This window comes from Kogia breviceps, chromosome 17, assembly GCF_026419965.1.
Source record: "Kogia breviceps isolate mKogBre1 chromosome 17, mKogBre1 haplotype 1, whole genome shotgun sequence".
NCBI classification, from domain to species: Eukaryota; Metazoa; Chordata; class Mammalia; order Artiodactyla; family Physeteridae; genus Kogia; species Kogia breviceps.
This window is the reverse complement of record NC_081326.1, coordinates 68,319,971-68,340,664: the sequence shown is the minus strand read 5'-3', so window position 1 is coordinate 68,340,664 and position 20,694 is coordinate 68,319,971. Positions and strand designations below refer to the sequence as shown.

At 44.3% G+C, this 20,694-nt stretch overlaps 1 protein-coding gene across 4 annotated transcripts in view; it reads left to right on the top strand.

Annotated features, from left to right (window-relative positions):
* The window catches only part of ADCY8 (adenylate cyclase 8), a 220,095-nt gene that overhangs the window by 149,017 nt on the left and 50,384 nt on the right, over positions 1-20,694 (top strand). For 2 of the 4 annotated variants that reach the window (XM_059042851.2, XM_067017165.1), the window contains 2 exons: positions 9,211-9,412; positions 11,476-11,565. The exons of 1 other annotated variant lie outside the window; for it this stretch is intronic. In XM_059042851.2, coding sequence (XP_058898834.1) covers positions 9,211-9,412; positions 11,476-11,565 — 292 coding nt within the window. The remainder of the gene's footprint in view (positions 1-9,210; positions 9,413-11,475; positions 11,566-20,694) is intronic. One more of the 4 variants, XM_067017164.1, reaches the window with a different exon arrangement.

Sequence of the window (20,694 nt, the reverse complement as noted above, 5' to 3'; positions counted from 1 at the left end):
ATAGGGAATCTAAAAAAAAAAATGGTTCTGAAGAACCTAGGGGCAGGACAGGAATAAAGATGCAGACGTAGAGAATGGACTTGAGGACACGAGGAGAGGGAAGGGTAAGCTGGGATGAAGTGAGACAGCGGCATGGACATATAGACGCTACCAAATGTAAAATAGATAGCTAGTGGGAAGCAGCCGCATAGCACAGGGAGATCAGCTCGGTGCTTTGTGACCACCTAGAGGGGAGGGATAGGGAGGGTGGCAGGGAGACGCAAGAGGGAGGAGATATGGGGATACATGTATAGCTGATTCACTTTGTGATACAGCAGAAACTAACACACCATTGTAAAGCAATTCTACTCCAATAAAGATGTTAAAAAATAAAAAATAAAGTAAAACAAAGGAAGTCTGAGAAACTTTCACAGCAAGAAGAGCTTAAGAAGACATGAGAACTAGAAGGAAGATGGGGAGATATAAATATGGGAAAAATCCTAGAAAGAATTTCCAACGCAGTATAAGTATATGTGAGCATGACTAGGGGTCAGATTGTGGTCTGGAAGTAACATATCACAGTTGGGTTTTTTGTTTTTTTAATTTTGGAGATATGTTTGATTCTGCGGCTGGGACAGGAAATGTGCAAGATAAACCTGGAACCTCTTGTCCTACTAGAATGCGAAGAAGCCATCATGCTTCTTAGTACCTCTAAAGGGCTCAGAAACTACATTGAAGAAGCTTCCACTGTCCAAAGATGGAATAATTTTATCCCCAGTGTGGATCATTGTTAAAACAGTCGATCAAAAACCAGCAACTATTTTAAACTTTATGAGCTTATAACGACATTTGTAAGGGTTGATAACCTTTGGTGGATGATAGGGAACTGATCTGTTGTGTTGCAAACTAGTGAAAAAAGGGAAAGAGGGCTTCCCTGGTGGCGCAGTGGTTGGGAGTCCGCCTGCTGATGCAGGGGACGCGGGTTCGTGCCCCGGTCCGGGAGGATCCCACGTGCCGCGGAGCGGCTGGGCCCGTGAGCCATGGCCGCTGAGCCTGCGCGTCCGGAGCCTGTGCTCCGCAACGGGAGAGGTCGCAGCAGTGAGAGGCCCGGGTACCGCAAAAAAAAAAAAAAAAAAAAAAAAAAAAAGGGAAAGAAACCATTTTTTTTCTGTCTTTCCTGCATGAACTGCAAGATCAGGTGAGTGGAAACATCATAAAATTATTCAAGCTAATACAATTTAAAGAAATTATAGAATGAAAATATCATCATTTTCCAACTCTCAATGAATTCATGGATCTAGGAGTTAACAGCACAAAAAGGAAAGACAAATGTATCTCCTGATGGAAGAACACAAGTCTGTAGTCTTATCAAAGGCGCCAAACCTGTGTGACCAGGAATCCAGTTCCCAATTTGCAAGAATCACAGGGGCAGAAGATATTGAACGAGTATACAGAAGTAAAATCCAGGATGAACAACAAGGTCCTACTAAATATCACCGGGAACTATATTCAATACCCTGTGATAAACCAAAATGGAAAAGAATATGAAAAAGTATATATATATATATAAAACTGAATCACTTTGCTGTACAGCAGAAATTAACACAACATTGTAAATCAACTATACTTCAAAAAAATAAATTAAAAGAAAAAAAAGTAAAATCCAGGCAGTGGGAAAGACTACAGATCAAGGGCACACGCTCTTCAATAAATAAATTGTAAGGAAGGAGATAAAGAGAGAACCTGTAGATTGTTTCTAAAGACTTAGAAGACAAATCAAACTTAGCAAAAAATGGTCAAAGACTAAACTGTAGTGTCTAAAATGGACGATAAAACTATAAAGAAATGGAAAGTGATTAACGGGATGGGAGAGGGGATTATAACTGGAACGGAGGACGTGGATGGACCTTCGGAATGCCCTGCGAAGTTCTGTTTCGTGAACTGAGTGACCTTTATTAAGGCAGACACTCTAAAATAACTAATTAAGCGATACTTATGTGGTTTTCTGTATTTATGGTTCATTTTGCAATTTTTTTAAAAAAGTTTTAAATGAGAGAGAGAAGGAAGGACCAGGTACCTCTTCCCAGTGGGGCTGGGGAAACCTTGCCTATTGCGAGCCACGTATGTTCTAGATGCTGGGGTTATGTCACTGAACAAAAAATACAAAAAACAAGACAAAGACAAAACAAAACAAAAACAAGAAGAAAAAAAAAAACCCTTCCCTTCTGAGCCTTATAATCTAGTGGAAGGAGACAAAGAAATAATTAAAATATATGCATATGTCTAGATGTATATATATGCTATAAATGTAGCTACTTATATGCTATGTATGTAGATACATATATAGATATGTCTATGGTATGCATGTAGATATGTCTATGCTATGCATGTAGATTCGTAAATGCTATGGCAATGAATAAATCAGGACAGGGTACCAGGGAATGCCGCAGGAGAAAGGGTTTCCTGACAACCCAAGAGCCATGTGTGGACTAGGGTCCTGGCAAAAAGGGTGGTCTCAGGGCGGTCAGCTGTCAGTGTCTGTAGGGTCTTGCCTGATCTACCGAAACTTTCTTGACTCCCCTCTTCACTCGTGCCAGCGAGGATGTGGATGTGGTCATATCTGGCGCACGCTTCCCTCTGGACTCCGGGAGCACAGGGCGTTGACATTCCCCACAAACATCCTGTGAGCACCTACTATGTGCCTGTCTGTGCTGGCCACTGGGGCCACACAGTCGCAGCCCCTGGCATCGTAGAGCTTACAGTCTACTTGGGGGAAAGAAACGAGTTGAACAACTATAATGCAGCGCTCCCACTAAGGGTGGGGAAAGGGTGGCATGGGCTGTGTAGGAGTGCGGTGGGGTGGAGGGATCAGGGCAGCCTTCCCAGAGGAGGTGACGCTGACACCTCAGCCACCTCCCGAAGGACTCTCCCGGTTATGCGAGAGGACTGAGAAGGAGGGGAGTGGGAAGGGCTGGAAACTGGGTGTTTTGGAGGTGAGGGGTTTGTAAGCCTTGTGGAGAATTTGAGCCTGGCTGGCAGAGGAGACTTCATTGAAGCATTTGAATCCAAGAAGTGACATGACTGGATTTGTGTTTAGAAGGGTCTCACTGGATGATGATAGGAGGGGATCAGGTCTGGACCTGGAAAGACCATCTGGAGGGAACTGCAAAACTCCAGGCAACAAATAACAGGGACAAGATAGCGGCAGTGGGGCGAAGCAGACAGGACGAATTTGCTCGGTACTTAGGATGGAGGGTTGGCAGTTCCCAGGACTGACCAGGTGCGGGGGATGAGACCGGAGGAGGAGGCCGGGATGGAGCTGAGGATCTGGACTTGGCACGGGGACAGAAGAAGGGGTCCCAGCCCCCTTCCCAGGAGGGGTGACCAAGGAAGGTGAGCCACCTTGATGCCCAATTCCTGGGATCGGGGGAAGAGATCTGGAACCTCGCCTAGCAGCTGGCTTGATGGGGTCCCTCTGACTATGGGATACAAGCTGAAGCCAGGAGCTAAAACAGCAGCCAGCACCCCAACCTCACTTGCTCAGTGAAGAGAAAAAAACTGATAGTGGAGACAACTTCAAAGCTGAGCTCTGACCAGACAGCCCACGTGTAGTGGCCATTGAGCAGCCTGTAGGCTCCAGACACAGCCCAAGCTTTCCTCACTGTGAGCTCATTTCCCCTCCAATTCACTTTGTTTCTGACTGAGTCTCTGCAACTGAACAGATGGTAGGTGACTTTCACTCGCACTTCTTCTGTCACGGACTTTTTAGTGGACGAGGCAATCTCTGCTCATGTGACCACAGCTAATTCCCAGCCCCCAAAGCAAAAATGAATGGACCCTGGCAAAGAAAGACAGTGCTTGCCTGGCGCTTTCCTTTAATTTCCACATGCGTGCAGCTGTTCCTCTCCCAGAAGGGGAAACTGAGGAAAGACCAGACAATACCTTTTGTAATTATAGAACAGTGTCTCTAAGTCTGCATGCATGGTAATGAAAGAGGGATGGAGGGAGGGAAGAGGTAGGAGGGAAAGGGAAAAAGAGAGAGGGAGCAAGCCAGAGAGGGCAAATAGAGAGGACAGAATGAGGCACTGGATCTTAATAGATCTACTTACTATGCATCTTACTGGCTATGTGTCTGTACTTGACCTCTCTGAAGCCTCAGTTTTCTCATCTGTAAAATGGGAATAACAATGCCAACTTCCCAGGGTTGCTGTAAGAATTAAATGAACCATACCTATTTTGATAAATCCTGGTTCCCCTTCCCTTCCTGAGTCACCATATTTTCACCTAACGAAGAGACTACAAATACGGACCTGTCAGGGTTGCTACGAGGATCAAATGCACTATTGGACTCGCAGGCTCTTTGCAGATTCTCGAGGGTAGTCCAGGGTCATCTTTCAGTCTGCATTTCTGTTTCCGAATGCACCACAAGCTGCTATAGGCTACTCGCTCATCCCCCCACCCCAACCCCATCCCTGCCTCCCCAGCAAACCTCCAGTCATGGTTCCCACCCAGACCCTGCTTTAAAGACACACTGCAGAGGGTAAATTAGAACTTAACGTCTAGAAATGATTTGGATAGAGCTGTTCGCAAATCCCTTGCCATTTTTCAGATTCGATTTCAGAAATGAAAGGTTTCCTTGCCTCTTATGTACACCAACAATGCAAAAACAAATTCAGAATCCCTGGATGCCTGAGTAGCTCTATAATTAGATAAAAATTACAGTCCGTTGTTATAATGTTTATGTGTGCAGAAATAAGTGAATGCTGAAGAGCTGCTGCAGAGATTTCCAGAGGAATTTTACACATAGCGCCAGTAGCTTGCTTAGAAAGTGTCTTGCAGTTAATGCTCTTCCCAGAGATCTTTAAGATGCCTTTAGTTTCCTGATTTTCACCATGAATAGAGAAAGAAAATGAATGTTTCCTTGAGTTCTTATTATGTGCTAAGCATTACATTGCTTTATTACTTTAACCTCAGAGCTTCCTTTTAGAGGTGGACTTAAAAATTCCAGGTTTGCAGACTAAAATAAGATGCACCAAAAACTTTAAAAACTGAGAAGCTCAGAAGAATGTTACCTTGCCCAAGGTGCGTTACTGGTTGTGTCTCAGAGCTACAGGTTCAAACCCACAAGGCTTTGCTCTTGCCTGCCTTTCACTTCCTGCCCATCAGGACTTCCTGGGGCAACCTGATTCCTTGCTTAAAGGAAGAGGTGGCCTGGCCAAGGGGAAGAGATGACCAAGCCTCTTCCCACAGGGAAGGTCAAGGAGGAAGAGAGGACAAGCTTCCGAACTTCCCAAAAGCACTGACCTTTAACAGCGACACTGCCCTCCAGTGAGAACAGGTCCGCTGAACGCTCTGGATGGACTCCAAGCAGGAGGGTTGGCCCTTCTTCCTACCTGAAAAGGATGCAGCAGCGGGGCAGGCAGAGGGGCTGGGAGTGCAGATGGGATACAGCCTAAGAAGGCTGGTGAGAAGAGAAACAGTCTTCTCTCCCCACCAAAAGGAAAAGTCAGTGCGTATTGATTGAGCACTTTCTACGTACTTAGCCTTATGCCAGGTGTCTCGGAAGAATCCAAAGAAAGACCGAGCCTTGAAGGATGACCAGGATGTCCCCCTGCCCCCGGAGAGTGAGAAAATACAGAAGTAGGAGTAGCACAGCATTTAGGGCATGTGCTTGAGGATTTGCCCATGGGGTACAGAGAGGTGGAGAAAGAGAAAAGGCAGCAGTGAGAACCAAGGGCACCCTTCTAGGCCGGTGCGCCAGCGTGGAGGTCTGTAGGTTACCTGGATGGCGGCCGTGACCTTGAAAGAGTTTGAGTCTCCTGCTGGGAGGCTTTCAGACTCAACCTTTGCCTGATTTGCTTCTTCCTTCGCTTTGGAACAAGACATTTGTATTCTCAGTGGCTGCTTCACAGTATTGAGACACATGAGCCTTGGAATTGGCCCCTTCTCTCCTGGGAGTGCCTGACAAAGCAATCCACCTGCATTCTCTGTCATTTGCTTCCCCTGGGTGCCCGGGAATAATGGTGTGATGTCAGGGAGTGTTTTTCTAGCTTGTGCAGGGGGAAGTTACCCATCTGCGTAGGGCCCTCTGGGAACTGCTACACAGACTGCTACACAGACCTTCTGTTCTTATCTAAAACACCTGAAGAGATTTCCTATCAAGGTGATCCATAAAATCAAAATTGTGTAAGCATGAAAAACAACATCAACAAAAAAAGCCTCCAACAATGATAGCTGGGCTGGAGGAGAAGTCACTTTCCAGCCTTCACGTCGCTTGACCGTGCAGAGGAAATTGACAGTCTTGGTGACTCCCTCCTTTCAATGTCTTACCCTCCAGCTGTCACGATGCAGTGCACTCCTGCTCTCCTGTGTATTGACTACATTTCCTAAATGCCCTTTGATGCCACCTCTTCTTCTGGCCCACTGGCTTCTCCCTAGCTTCACCTTTGGTCCTCTTATTTCTCACTCTCCACACCCTCTTTGGGCAGTTTCCTCCAATCTCAGATTTTTCAACCACCGCCTACAGGCTCCGAACCCAGAGTGCTACAACCATCCCTCTGGCTGCCTAGACATCTAGATGTCTCCAGCTGGAGGATCCACAAGCACCCAAAATTCAACTTGCTCAAAATCAAATGCATCACCCTTTACCTCTGTAGACTTGCTTTTCTTCCTGCACTTAACCCAGGTAAGATGGTGAAAACATTCATGTTGCTCATAATGACTTCCCTCTCCCCAAAGCCCGCCTACACACACATATAAAACACTTATTAAGATTACCTCCACAGGGACTTCCCTGGTGGCGCAGCGGTTAAGCATCCATCTACCAATGCAGGGGACAGGGGTTCGAGCCCTGGTCCCGGAAGATCCCTCATGCCACGGAGGAATCAAGCCTGTGTGCTACAACTACTGAGCCTGTGCTCTGGAGCCCACGAGCCACAACTACTGAAGCTCACACGCCTAGAGCCTGTGCTCTGCAACAAGAGAAGCCACCGCAATGAGAAGTCCGTGCACTGCAATGAAGAGTAGCCCCTGCTCACTGCAACTTGAGAAAGACTTTGCACAGCAACAAAGACCCAATGCAGCCAAAAGTAAATAAATGAAGATTACCTCCACATAGTTCCTTGAACTTCCCAGTTCTCAGTGCTGTTACCCTATGTCCCTTCCTCGTTAATTCAGGCCTCAACTATTTAAACCTTCTAAATACTTTCTCTCCTCTTCAGTCCCACCACCTCCCACCACAATTGTCTTTCACACTCACAGATATGATCATGTCCTTCCCTGATTAGACATCTTAAATATCAGTGCCTTGCCTACAGGCAGAGCTCTCTTGCACAGCATTTATTGGACCACTTGTTCTCCAGTCCCAAAGCCTCACCACCTGGCTCGCTGAAAGACTCTAAACACACTGGTCACTCCCATTCTTCTGTTACTTTGTTCACATTCCCCAGTCTTTCCTCCCCAAAATCCTTCTCTTCAACCTCCAAGACCTAACCCCAATGTCACCTCTTCTGTGAAGCCTTCCTTGATTTCCTTTCTTATTTTCTAAAAGATGTTTGTTTATAACCTTTTCTATATCATCACATAACATGTAATAGTTCAACATTTGTATATCCATATCCCCCTCTAGATTGTGATCTCCTAGAAGATGGGCAAGATGTGTCTCTCATCCTGGTAGCCCTGATGCCTACCTAGGAAGAAAGCTTGTTGAACGAATAAATGTCACAATGAAACCACAGAAGCAAAAAAGATTATTGCAAATATGGGACATACATTACTCACCAAAAGGATTAGAATAGCAGAGTGGACTTTAAATCCTAGCTCTAACACGTACCAACTCGGTAACCCCCGGGAAGCTACTCCTCTCTGAACCTTAAATCCTCATGTGAAAAAAGAGATCAGAAGACCTCTTAGGTTTGTTCCAAGGAATGGAAATGAGGTATTTATATATAAAGTGCTTAGCATAGTGCCTAGCACATAATCAGAGCTCAATACAGTACTTACACTAGTGTTATTAATAATAAATAAGAAAATTCAGGCAAGAGGATAAGAGGTAGCATTAGAAGAAGGTGGGTTCAAGTTCATTCACTAAATGTACATTTATTGAGCTCCAGTCAACATATTAAAGCCAAATGAATGCACTTCACTTTTTAGAGGAAGGAACGGATATAAAATCTCCCACCGTGTCCATCAAGGCACCATTTAACATGCAGCAGTTTGCTGGCTAAAATGACAGGTGCCAGCCAAGGACACAAGTGGCTGGACAGAGAATAGAGAACAAGGGATAAATTCCCAGGGAGAATCCTGGTGATACGTTGGCTGATAAGGAGAGGAAGCAGATGCCCCCAGAGATGGGGTTTTAGATCACCGCCTGACACCCAACAGAGGTGCCCAATGGGCAGGAGCTACCACAGGACCGAGCTTTGAAGCCTGAGATGTATAGTTGGTTGTGATGTTGAAGACCTGGGCGAGTACGAGCTCTACCTACCCCAGCCCCACACAGCACGTAGTATATATAGTCTTTGCAAAGCCGCGGTGATCACTAACCGAACTGAGCAACGTGCAGAGGTGCCAGGTTCAGTTCTTGGCATCAGAGCGGCCAAGAGGGAAAATGTCTCCTACAACCCACCTTGAAGGGGAAGGTGCGTGTGGGTCTCTCCCACAGCCAGAGTACTGAGATGGAATTCCAGTGGTGTGTTGCCTTGGCAGCAGTTGCCTAGTGAAAAAGAGGAATGAGAAAAGAAGTGGGAGAAAATGGGCAGAGCAAGAGGTCAAGCCAAATATTTGATGCTCATTGCAAAGTTTCTCCATAGAATATTCTAGGGATGGATTTACTTGGTTTAAAAAGTCTTCTGTTAGGGCTTCCCTGGTGGCGCAGCGGTTGAGAGTCCGCCTGCCGATGCAGGAGACGCGGGTTCGTGCCCTGGTCCGGGAGGATCCCACATGCCGCGGAGCGGCTGGGCCCGTGAGCCACGGCCGCTGGGCCTGCGCGTCCGGAGCCTGTGCTCCGCAACGGGAGAGGCCGCAGCAGTGAGAGGCCCGCATACCGCAAAAAAAAAAAAAAAAAAAAGTCTTCTGTTAATAGCGATTTTCTTGAACAGACAGAGCTTTAGAGGAATTCGTGGGTGCAAGGAGTGGGAAAGGGCGGTAATGAATGTGATTGCCAGAGTCGCTCATCGAGAGGGGATCACGCGATTCATGCCACGTGACCCAACGTTCTGTGTCTCCCTGCAGGGTGATGCCAATGGCCATCCAGTTTTCCATCCTGATTATGCTGCACTCGGCTCTGGTCCTCATCACCACAGCGGAGGATTATAAGTGTTTGCCCCTGGTCCTCCGGAAAACTTGCTGTTGGATTAACGAGACCTATTTGGCCAGGAATGTCATCATCTTTGCGTCCATCTTGATTAATTTCCTGGGCGCCATCTTAAATATCGTAAGCATTCCAAGCCCTTTGGTATCTAGCGTGTAGTCAGGAATTAAGAGTTTATGGAACCTGCAGCTTCTTACATTGCCTTCCTTGGTACTAGTTACCTTCACGTGCCTGCTCCAGCCCCCAGCTCAGGGTGAGAGAAGGAAGATGAGGCTAAACTGTCAGAACTGTGCATTTTACTGGTGGAAAATTGCCTTTTTCCCAGGGGCGGAGGTTATTTGCTCTAAAGGAGCTCCAAACGCCCTTAAGTTTCTGTACTTTCAGTGGCCAGTGAATTATAATCGTAAATAAGAGTTACTGCTTATTAAGTTCCCACCTGCTATGTGCCATGCACTGAAGGAGGAGCTGTATGTGTTTTTCATGTTTAATCCTCACATAAACCCCGTGAGGTAAGTCTCATTATCCCCACTTTATGGCTGAGGAAACTGAGGCTCAGAGACATGAAATAACTTGCTAATAAGGTCTGTCTGACTCCATGACTTACACTCATTCTCATATGCGAGACTGTATCTCTGGGAGTGCGAGTGGGGGAGTGGAAATAAATAGCTGTCATTTATCTATTGAGCACCTACTGTGTGCCACAGGTAGGTATTATTGTTCCCATGTAACGGATGAGGAAACTGCATTTCAGGAAGGTTGAGCATCTTACCTACGACGTTCTAAGAGTTCATATTGGATGTGACACATCGAACTCGGATGAATCTCCAACTGCCGTATTTATCAATGTTTTAATTTGGTGACCCACGCTTTAATGACTTCATTTTCTCTCTAGAATGGTAACATAGTGGCTCGAGGCGTTTTCTGTGTCTATCCAAAGAGTCCGTGTTGTCCATGATTTAGGGATCTAGATTTTAGGAGAGAGTTATCTGATCCCAGGTTTTGAACATTGAGGGAGGCTAGCTGAGGCATCGTCTTGTGGCTGAAACTATCACTGTGCCCTTTGGGCCTAAGGGAGGGTCTCCAAGTGTTCAGGGACCCCAACTGTGAGCCCCACAATTGTCAGCCCCTGTGTTCGAGGTTTATAGTGCCTGAAATCCATTGTCCGAATTGGCCCAATGATTACTTAGAGTATATGTCGCTCAAGCTCTGCGGTTGGCCTTGTAGTAAAGGAGTCTATGAAGAACGAGGGAAATCGCCAAAGAAAGGGGAAACCATAATCTGGTTAAATTCATCATCTAATGAACATTTTCTAGATTATGGCAATTGAACATGGAAGTACTTAGGATCCTTGATCACAGACTGCCAAGTCGTAGCCAGGATCTCAAGTCTTGATGAATCAGATGTTTCTGGGGTGCAGGATTTGGAAATAAACCCAATGACTCTAGGTCAGGGTTACCTCTGGGGCCAACCGTACCACAGTGGAGTGGAAGTTCAGAGGCTTTGGAGTCAGATAGACCTGCGTTCAAATCTCAGCTCCACCACTTACCAGCCCGGCAACCCTGGACAAGTTACTTTGCTTCTCAGAGTTTCATATTTTTCAGTTGTAAAATGGGGATAAAAGTAGTAGCTACATCACAAGGTGGTTGTGAGGCCTTTTTGTACAAAGTATCTGGCACAGCACGGGCACTCGGCCACCGGTAGCTATGCTTTTCTGAGTGCCACAGAATCTCCTACAGCGATTTCTGGCCTAGGAAATACCCACCTCCCCAACGCTAAGCATCTTTCTGGAAAGCGTGCCCCCTTGGGTCCCTCCAATCTGCCCAGCTGTTGACATGGAGACAGGCTGTGAGTGTTCCCCAGACCTTTTCTCCTGCCACCTGGCTCTCTCTTCAAAGCCCCACTCCAGTGACCCTCCGGGAGGGGGTCAACAGAGCAGTCTTACCCAGGTTTCGTGACTGGCTTGAAAATGTTTTTCCCGAGCCAGTACTTTCTTTAAAATGAAAGGAAAAATCCCAGCTGGCACTGAATTCTGAAATCAAGCCCCTCTAGGGCCTGACCTGCTCCAGGCATTTGCCAAAGTCCAACAGCGGTAGCAGAGGACTCCGTCTCCAGCTTACACTGACTTTGTTGTTCCTGTGTTTTTTTTTTGTTTGTTTCTTGTTGTTCTTTTTTTTCTTAATCCGCAGCTGTGGTGTGATTTTGACAAGTCGATACCCTTGAAGAACCTGACTTTCAATTCCTCAGCTGTGTTTACAGATATCTGCTCCTACCCAGAGGTATTTATTCACGAGCTCCCCTTGGCGAGACTGGGGCTTAGGTATCGCCACAGCTCCAGATGAGCTGGACCGGCTGAGGGCCTTGGACATGCTAGCACTCCAGAGGCCCACGTTCCCTCCTTCTTTTCTTCTTCTTCCCCTTTTCTGCCCTCCCTTCTCTCCTTGTAGCTTCTGCTTTTCCATCTGCCTCTTTCCTGCACGCTCCTCTGCCTCTCTTTCCCATTTCTCTCTTCCTTATTCTTCCTCCTCCTTTTCTTTCCTCTTCACCTTTCCCCTCTATCCACTTTCCTCTTTCCGTTTGCCTTCTCTTCCCTTCTCATGTCCTGTAACTCATCTTAAAGCCCTAGAGCGGAATGTGCTGTCATCTCCAACGTAGGGCAGAGCATGGAGTTATCGCTCAGAGTTTGCTGCACTGGAAAAGGAAGGATGGAAGGAAAAAAGAAAGGAAGGGAGGAAGGAGGGAAAAGGGAAGGAAGAAAGAGGAAATAGAAGGAAGGAAGGAAGGAAGCTAGTAAATCGCAAATGCAGAAAACAACAGCTAAACATAAATCAAAGTGGTATAGAAAATGCTCAGAGCATCACAAACTCAGGAGGTATCCCAACAGGACACTCACCGTCATATTGTAAGTCTGACCCTCTCTTGGCCACACAGCTACTAGTCTGGCCCTGGGCCCTGGGGTCAGCTTAGGGGGTCAGGCAAAGGACAGTCTTTGGCTCTGTTAGGCCATGACCCAGACCTTCACATATTGGGATATAAGTTCTGGGTCAGGAGGGGAGACTGCTGGAATGTCCCAGTAGGCCCCAGCCAACCCTATACCTTGAAGACCTTGGGTAGATTTTTATTCTCTGAGACCCCCTCCAATGTGTGGTGGAGGAAAGGCTCCCTGTTATCTCACCTTGGCCCCAGAATTGGTCTGAGAAATGTTCTGAAAAGGACAGAAAGCCTCACCTCTGACCCCAGATATAGAGCATCTACTTGATATGCATAACATCGTTAAACCTTCAAGATATGTGGAGGATGCTATTACCATCTCCATGTTATAGGTAATGAAACTAAGGCTCAGAAAGTAACTTGCTCAGTGCTACTCATGCCTGACTTCCATTCTTTCTCATTTCTCTTCATTCTTCCTCCCTTTCTGTCCTTCCCTTATTAATTCAGTTATTAAGACTTAGTACTGCATGGCTTATTCTTGAGCTCATACTTATGAATCCAGGCTCTGTCCCTAGGGAAGAACTAGGCTGTTCCTAAGGAAGTCCTGAGCAGGATGGGACTAGCTCTGGTTTCAGGGCTGTGTGGGGCAGACCATGTGCTCTGGGATTTCCTCCCACCAAGTAATGAGTGAGCTCCGATTTTGTAGACTCTGTGGGACACCAGCTCCCCGAGAACGTCTCAGTTTGGACGGCATGAGGAGTGTCCCAAGAGGCAGTAAGTTGGCCAAGAATCAGACATTTAGAGTTAGGCAAACGCTGGATTTCACTCCCAGTTGAGCCCCTTTACTTGGTAGCAGTAGAATCTTGAATCAGTTCATACTCTCTCTGAACCTCAGCTTCCTCATCTGTAAAGTGGGAAAAATAATACCTTCTTCACACAGTGATTGTGGAATTAAAGAATATCATGTTCTCACAGTGCCTACCTAGATGAGGTGGCAAATGTTGAGTTTCTAACGTGTGGTCTGACATGAAGTCGGTGTTTGTGAAGTACTAATCTGGACCTCTGAATCCACACTTGATATATACCCTTGGCCCCAAACTTGAACTCCCAAACTCAGGACCACAGCATGCATGGATTTCCCAGTCCTCAGAAAGGGGTGGGTAAGCTTCTGGATCACATGGCTTCATCTCTGTGCCTCCGCAAAATAAGGATGGAAGTAATACCTTCTTGATGGGTTGTTGTGAGGATTAAGTGAATTAATCCATGTAAAGTGTTTAGAGCAACACCTTCCACAAAGTATCTGCTGGTTAAATGTCAGCTGTGATTTATTTACTAAGTAAAAAGGTTTAGAGCTTGCACCATCAATATATATTTATCTATAAGTTACATACCTATACCACTGTACTAACATACCATGTACATTATGAAACATACTCATAAAATAGAAATGTTAAAAAGTGAGATAAAATAAATGAGTCCAAGTTTTAATACTTTCCTCCCACGGACAAAGGATCATCTTCCCCAGGGGTCAGCAAACTATGGCCACAGGCCAATTTCCACCTGCCACCTGTTTTGTAAAGAAACTTTGATTGGAGCACAGACTCACTCATGTGTTAGCAATGTCTACAGCTGCTTGTATAATAATACAACGGTAGAGTTGAGTAGTTACAACAGAGGTGGTGTGGCCCACTAAGCCAAAAGTGTTTGCTATCTGGCCTGTCGACAGACAAAGTTCGCCAGCTCCCAACATCCCATCAGGTGCAGGAATCCCACTGGCCTAAAATGTGGGCATCTGGACTCTCTCCATCACCAGCTACTACAGCAACCTGGTTTGACCCACCATTTGCCATCCTGACATATATGGCCGTGCTTCTCTCCCTAAGGATCTGTCTACCAAACTAGAAGGAATCAAACATGCAGACCTTCTAAAAGCCTTAATCTGCACAACCACCTCCCATCACTCACAAGTGTGTGTCCCCAAGCAAATCACTTCATCTCCCTGAGCCTTGGTTTCCTCATCTGTATACCGGACCTTTCCACCTCACCCGTGAGAAACGATTCTCAGGCCGGAAGCAGTTGATTAAGCTGGATGATGTGACATAAACATGAGAGGCCGTCATCATATATGGTATGAAGTATAGTTTATTTCTGAGCTGGAGCTTGCCAGTTACTAAAAAAGAGTGAAGCTACAGGAAACGACCATGAAGAAAGCTGTGTCCCAACGACAATTGGAGAAGTAGTCTAAGAGGGGAGCGAAGAGACATAGGTTTGTAAAGTGAATGACAGGCGCATATGCACAAATCATTCCCACCATCTCAAACACCAGAATGCGGTTCTCGGGAGGCTCGATGGGAAGATCTTCATTTGACAATCAAGCCCCTTTATTCTGTGCTCTGGCACATTTGAATGACTAGTCAACTCCACTTGCAAGAGCAATCAGAGTAAGCTCTGATTTTAAAGGGTCCCTGAGAACCAATTTTCCCTAGAAGTATAATCATCTGTGTCTTTGTATCCTGGCACTTTCTCCCATTTCTCCCCCATGAATTCAGGTCATACCCAGCCTTGAAGCCTCTCTTTTTCAAGTAGACCCAATCCCTTCAGATTACTTCCTGCCAGCTCACATATCCTTACGGCATCATCTTAGTACCCTCACTCCATCCTTTCTATAATTTATTTATCTAACTAGAACATTTTCTTCCAACCTTTCAACTTTATAAATTGCTTTAAGGAGAAAAGACAATATTGTATAGTTTTCAACATTACCTTAAAGGCCCAGCACAGGACAGAGCCCACAGTCTATTTAATAGTTTTCCTTTAAAAAAGATGTATTTCCAGTGGAGTGGCAGAGACAAGATTTGCCTTGCCACCTGAAACAGCTTAAAAATAAATAAATAAGTACATGAAACAACAGTTTTCAAGACACTGGGCAACAGGTATTGAAGGACAGCAATCCCTGAAAAACAAGAAGCAAATTAAGTGAGCCCCGTGATTGCCAGAGCTGTATCTTGCTCTTTTTTTTTTTTTTTTAATTTTGTGGCCACACCACGTGGCATGTGGGATCTTAGTTCCCTGACCAGGGATTGAACCCACACCCCTGCAGTGGAAGTGCTGAGTCTTAACCACTGGACCGCCAGGAAAGTCCCATGTATCTTGCTTTAAGAGATCTCGTTTTCAGACTGGCTCAGGTTGGAAGAACACACATGGAACACTGTGCAACTCCCGGATTTGAGGAGACAGAGCCGAGAATCTGGGGGGACCAAGGTGGCTAGAGTTTGTAGGACTCACTACCAGAGAGAAGAGAGTTGCAGAGACAGAGAAAAACTCAGAGATCTGCAGAGGGTCCGATTAGTGCATGCATGTGAGGAAGCTAAGCAATGCTTGGGAAAGAACCATCTGAAAGGATTAGCGCTCAGTGCTCACTCAGGGCTGGGAATAGTGTCTTTTCCCACCAGCCAGACTGAAAAACATCATAATTCATGGGACATTAAGTAGAGCAATCAGATGAGTCTTGCTTCAGTAGTATACAATAATTATCCCTAGATTATATGCTGCTCTAGTTCTTCCTAAAAAATCTTAAAAGACTGAAAGTCTAAGACTTTTCTTCTTTCTTTTTAAGATCAAACTGTTTATTTTGTGTGTGTGTGTGTGTGTGTGTGTATTATAAAAAATGAAAATAAATTCAATCACATAATGAAATAAACATATAGGGCAATCAGTCTTTAAGTAGGGATAAATTACTGTAAAAGAAATGAGTCCTAGATAGTTTTCCCTTCAAGTCAAGCGTTTTGTTGCTTAATAAACTTCTTGTTTCAAGAAATAATGAGAAATATCTTATATTAGAAAATACGAAGTTATATTTCTATATTGGAAAAGAATGTTCATATCAGCCTTCTTCGTAACAGCCAAAAACTGGAAACAACCCAAATGTCTATAAACAGATGAAAGGATAAACAAACTGTAGACTATCCATCCAGTGAACTACTGCTCATCAGTAGTAAGAAATGATCTATGGATATATGTGCAATAACATGGATGAATCTTAAGATCATTATGCTGAAGGAAATAGGCAAAAAAAAAAAAAAAAAAAAAAAAGTATGGGGCTTCCCCGGTGGCGCAGTGGTTGAGAATCCGCCTGCCGATGCAGGAGACACGGGTTCGTGCCCTGGTCCGGGAAGATCCCACATGCCGCGGAGCAACTAAGCCCGTGAGCCATGGCCGCTGGGCCTGCGCGTCCGGAGCCTGTGCTCCGCAACGGGAGAGGCCACAACAGTGAGAGGCCCACATACAGCAAAAAAAAAAAAAAAAAGTATGCATTTTCATGGTCCCACTGATCTAAAACTCTAGAAGATGCAAATTGACGCGTAATAGCAGAAAGAAATCAGTGGTTTCCTGGCTTGGGATGTGGGAGGGAGGAATTATAAAGGGATACAATGAAACTCATGCAAGTGTTCGATTTCTTGATTGTGATGGTTTCACCGACTTATGCAAATACTAAAGCTCGTCAAATTGTGTACGTTAGATATATGCAGTTCATTGTAGATCAATCGTAACTCAATAAAGCCATTTAAAAAATTAAGTACAAAAGAGGAATCAGAGAGACAGACAGAGAAAGACAAGAGAGAAGCAGAATTACAGAGAGTCTGTTAGAAACCTGTAGTCAGAACATTTTGGCTTAAATTGCAGCTCTGATGCTTATAAGTGTGGTCTTGAGCAACTTACTGAAGCTCTTGGAGCCTCATTTCCACACTTGGGATATCAACTGTGCCTGCTTCACAGGGCTGTCATGAGACTTAGATTGATAGAATCTATGTACACACTTACTATAGTTCCTGGCACATAATAAATGCTCATTAAACATCAGTCATCATGATGATGATGAAGATGAGAGAAGAAAGGGGGGAGTTAAAAAGAGGAAGATAAAAGGGAGAAAAAGCAAAAAAAGAACAAAAAAGCAGGAAGACAAACAATGAAAAGAGAAGAGAGAATCAGTGATAATAAAGCAAATGGGCAGAATTTTTTTAATTCCAAAAGTGACTGTATAAATTGGTGCTCCCCTAAACTCTTGCCTTCATTTCTCTGGTTAACTCCTCAGGTAGGAATCAGAACCTTAAGTGATTTTGAAGGAAAATTTATTCATTGTGGTCTAAAATCCCCAGCAAGTATTCAGGATAAAATTAGATTTTCCCAAGCTTCCACGGTGGCAGTCCCACCAAATACTTCAAACAAAGAATAAGTGTCAAAGAGCTCCACTGTAATTTCAGAACTTTTCCTAGTTGAACAGAGGGATCTTATATAAGCTCATTTTGCTTCTACACTGAGCCAATTTTAGGTTATGGCTAAATATACAGAGGAGATCATTTTGTTTTTTCCCAAATGATAATTAATTTTTGGAATTGCCTTTCTCCACAAAGTGCCAAAAGCCGTAATAACACAATATGATCCAAAAACACCATTCCGATCTGACTGAAGCTTAGATTTCAAGGCTTTAAGGACATTAATTGTGCCTGGGAAACAGAATAGGCTTGAATGACAGAGGCTGTGTGGTGACATAGAATAAGCAAGCACTCTTCTTTTGCCATTTACTAGCTGTGTAGCCTTGGGCAAGTCACCTAACCTCTCTGAGCCTCAGTTTCCTCATCTGTATAATGGAATTATTAACAATACTAGCTATCTTATAAGATTGGTTGGGTGACAAATAGAGATAATATACATAAAACACTCATTGAATGTTAGCTTCTTCTCTCCCTCTCTTTCTTGAAGACTTTGGTAACTAAGAGTGAATGGTGCCTGCCCAAGAAGAGATTTGAATTTAAGGAAGAAGATAGGGATGTAACAAATTTTTTTTTTAATGCGCAAGACTTTATGCTCTAAACATGAGATTATCTACATAATCATGTGTACACCATGTGACTAAAATTCCGAACAGGCCACAGTTTCATAGCAATATCAGTCTCCTATCAATTATTGACAAAATGGTGACCACCATGAGTTGGATCATTCTCAGGGAGCCAGACCCTTCCAGACCCTCACTTGTTGCCCAGGCCAAGGGAGTGGCCTTGGAGAGCATGCACATACTCAAACAATGCCACCGTGGTCCTCTTTGCTAATTGTTCTTAGCTGAAAGCTTATGCTTCCTAGCTATGTTCAACAATGTCAAGTCATTATCCTCTGGCAACAAATTTAATTTTTGAAAGTCACCAAGATGAGTGATCTGGCTGGACATCCCTGTTTAGGAATCAAATACAGAGAGACTGCATTTTTGGTGTTTTTCAAAAATGGACTCTGAAGATAATTTACAGAGATCTGCGCTCAGTCATCAAAGATGCACGGTCAGGATAAGCACACAGTCCCCCAAGGTGACTGCGTTGAATTGACCAATAACAACCATCAGGAGAAGCACCATTCTTATATTAAAAAAAATTAGGTAGTGACGTCTTTCCATAAGAAAGAGCTATTTGCCTGCTCATTGATTCAGTTTTGCTTCATAGTTATGCTGAGTCATCATTCGTGGACATCATTAACATAGCTATGCCTTTCTGTGCATTATTATGAGGTAAAAATAGTGACTGGAGCTGCAATCCCTTCTAGGAAACAACCAGAAGAGTACACCCTCAACCCAAGTCAGACACAGACAGCCCATCTGCTTGTGGAATTTAAATGCAGTTTCAACAGATCCAAGTTAGTAACTGTGAGGTGCTAGAGAGCATTCATCATTCTTCCTCTAGTATTGGGGAGGAAAGGGGAGGTCAGCCATGGAAACCAGGATCTAGAACAAGCCAAAGCAGAGTAAGATTGTACCAGAGCACCACACACACACAAAACTCCCTTTCCCCTGCCTAATACAACCAGGAAACAGCTTGGAGGGTCAGATCGTTTATCTCCACTCAGCACCCGGGGTGGCCCCAGGTTCATGCGAGCCTCACTCCTGGGCCATGAGAGGGGTCAGAGCTCAGGGAGAGGCAGAGAAGCCCTGTCGTTGGCCCATGTCCCTTCACTGTTCTGCTTGTACCCAGACTTGCAATTGCAAAGAGTTAGGTTTTGTGTGAATCAGGAAGTTGGAATCTTTTCTTTGAATGACAGTGACTCCCCCAAATTATCTGCTCTCTTTCCTTCTTGTTCTGTGAGTTCATAATGCCACGGGATTTTGGCAGCCACCAAATGGGTACAGACACTCCAGTATATAGTACACGCGTGGGCAGATGCTCAAGCCCTCCTTTGAGTTATTGTGTAAAATTCTTCTTCCTCCTTCTCCTCTAAGAGGAAAATGTGCACATAGAGCTAAGGTAATTTACGATGCATTATGACAATGTCCTGACATTAGGATGGTGCCTTCCAGCCTGGAACAATTCTTGCTGCCCGGCAGGTCCTCAATCAACCGGATGTAGAAAACCGAATGCGTGGTTTAGTTTGTTAAATGCTCACTTCAAGGAAACCGACTATTGCTCCCCTTAGCACTTTGTCAAGACATGGGACTCCAATTTCCTTCAGTACAGACTTAGAAGAAATTCTTAATTTGTAATTTCCCAACTCAATATATCATCTGAGAGAAGAAAAACCTTGAGTATTAAGAAGCAGGGAAGTGTTACAGTACTTCGTCCGTCTTCTGTAAAATGGGCATAAGAATAACACCCGTCCTTGGGTCATTTTAAGAATTAAATAAGGTGAAGCATAATAAAGTCATTCATAGAGTATCTTGCACAGAACACATGCCCAACAAAATGCTTAGCTATTGTAATTGCATCTGTCTTCCATCTTACCTAGAGTTCATCTAATATAAGAACCTCTAACCATATAACCTCTTCACTGAAGATGTTAGTCTTCTCCTACCTGCATTTCAACCTAGTTACCAAAATGCCTGTGACCTCTTTTTCTTATTGAGATACAGTTGATTTACAATATTATATTAGTTTCAGGTATACAACATAGTGATTCAAAATCTAATCCAATTAATATTATTATAAAATATTGGCTATATTCTCTGTGCTGTACAATATACCCTTGTAGCTTATTTAGTTTATACATAGTAGTTTGTATCTCTTAATCCCCTACCCCTATCTTTTTTTAAATTACTTTTTGCTGGAGTACAGTTTCTTTACAATATTGTGTTAGCTTCTACTGCACAGCAAAATAAATCAGACATACATGTACATATATCCCCTCCCTTTTGGATTTCCCTCCCATTTAGGACACCACAGAGCCTTAAGTAGAGTTCCCTGTGCTATACAGTTATGTTCTCATCAGTTGTCTATTTATACATAGTATCTTTTTTCCTAATTTGGGCACCTTTTCTCCCTAACTAGGGCACCAAAGTGCTGATACCCATTACAGCATCCAATCTTTTTATTTTTCTGATCAAAAAAAAAAGTGTCAATATTGGGTCTCTTCTTCCCTCAGAATACATAGCTTATCTGTTCCTTTTCTCAAAAGATTGCTGGAAACTTTGCCCAGTATCTAACATTTCTCATATAAATCCTGGC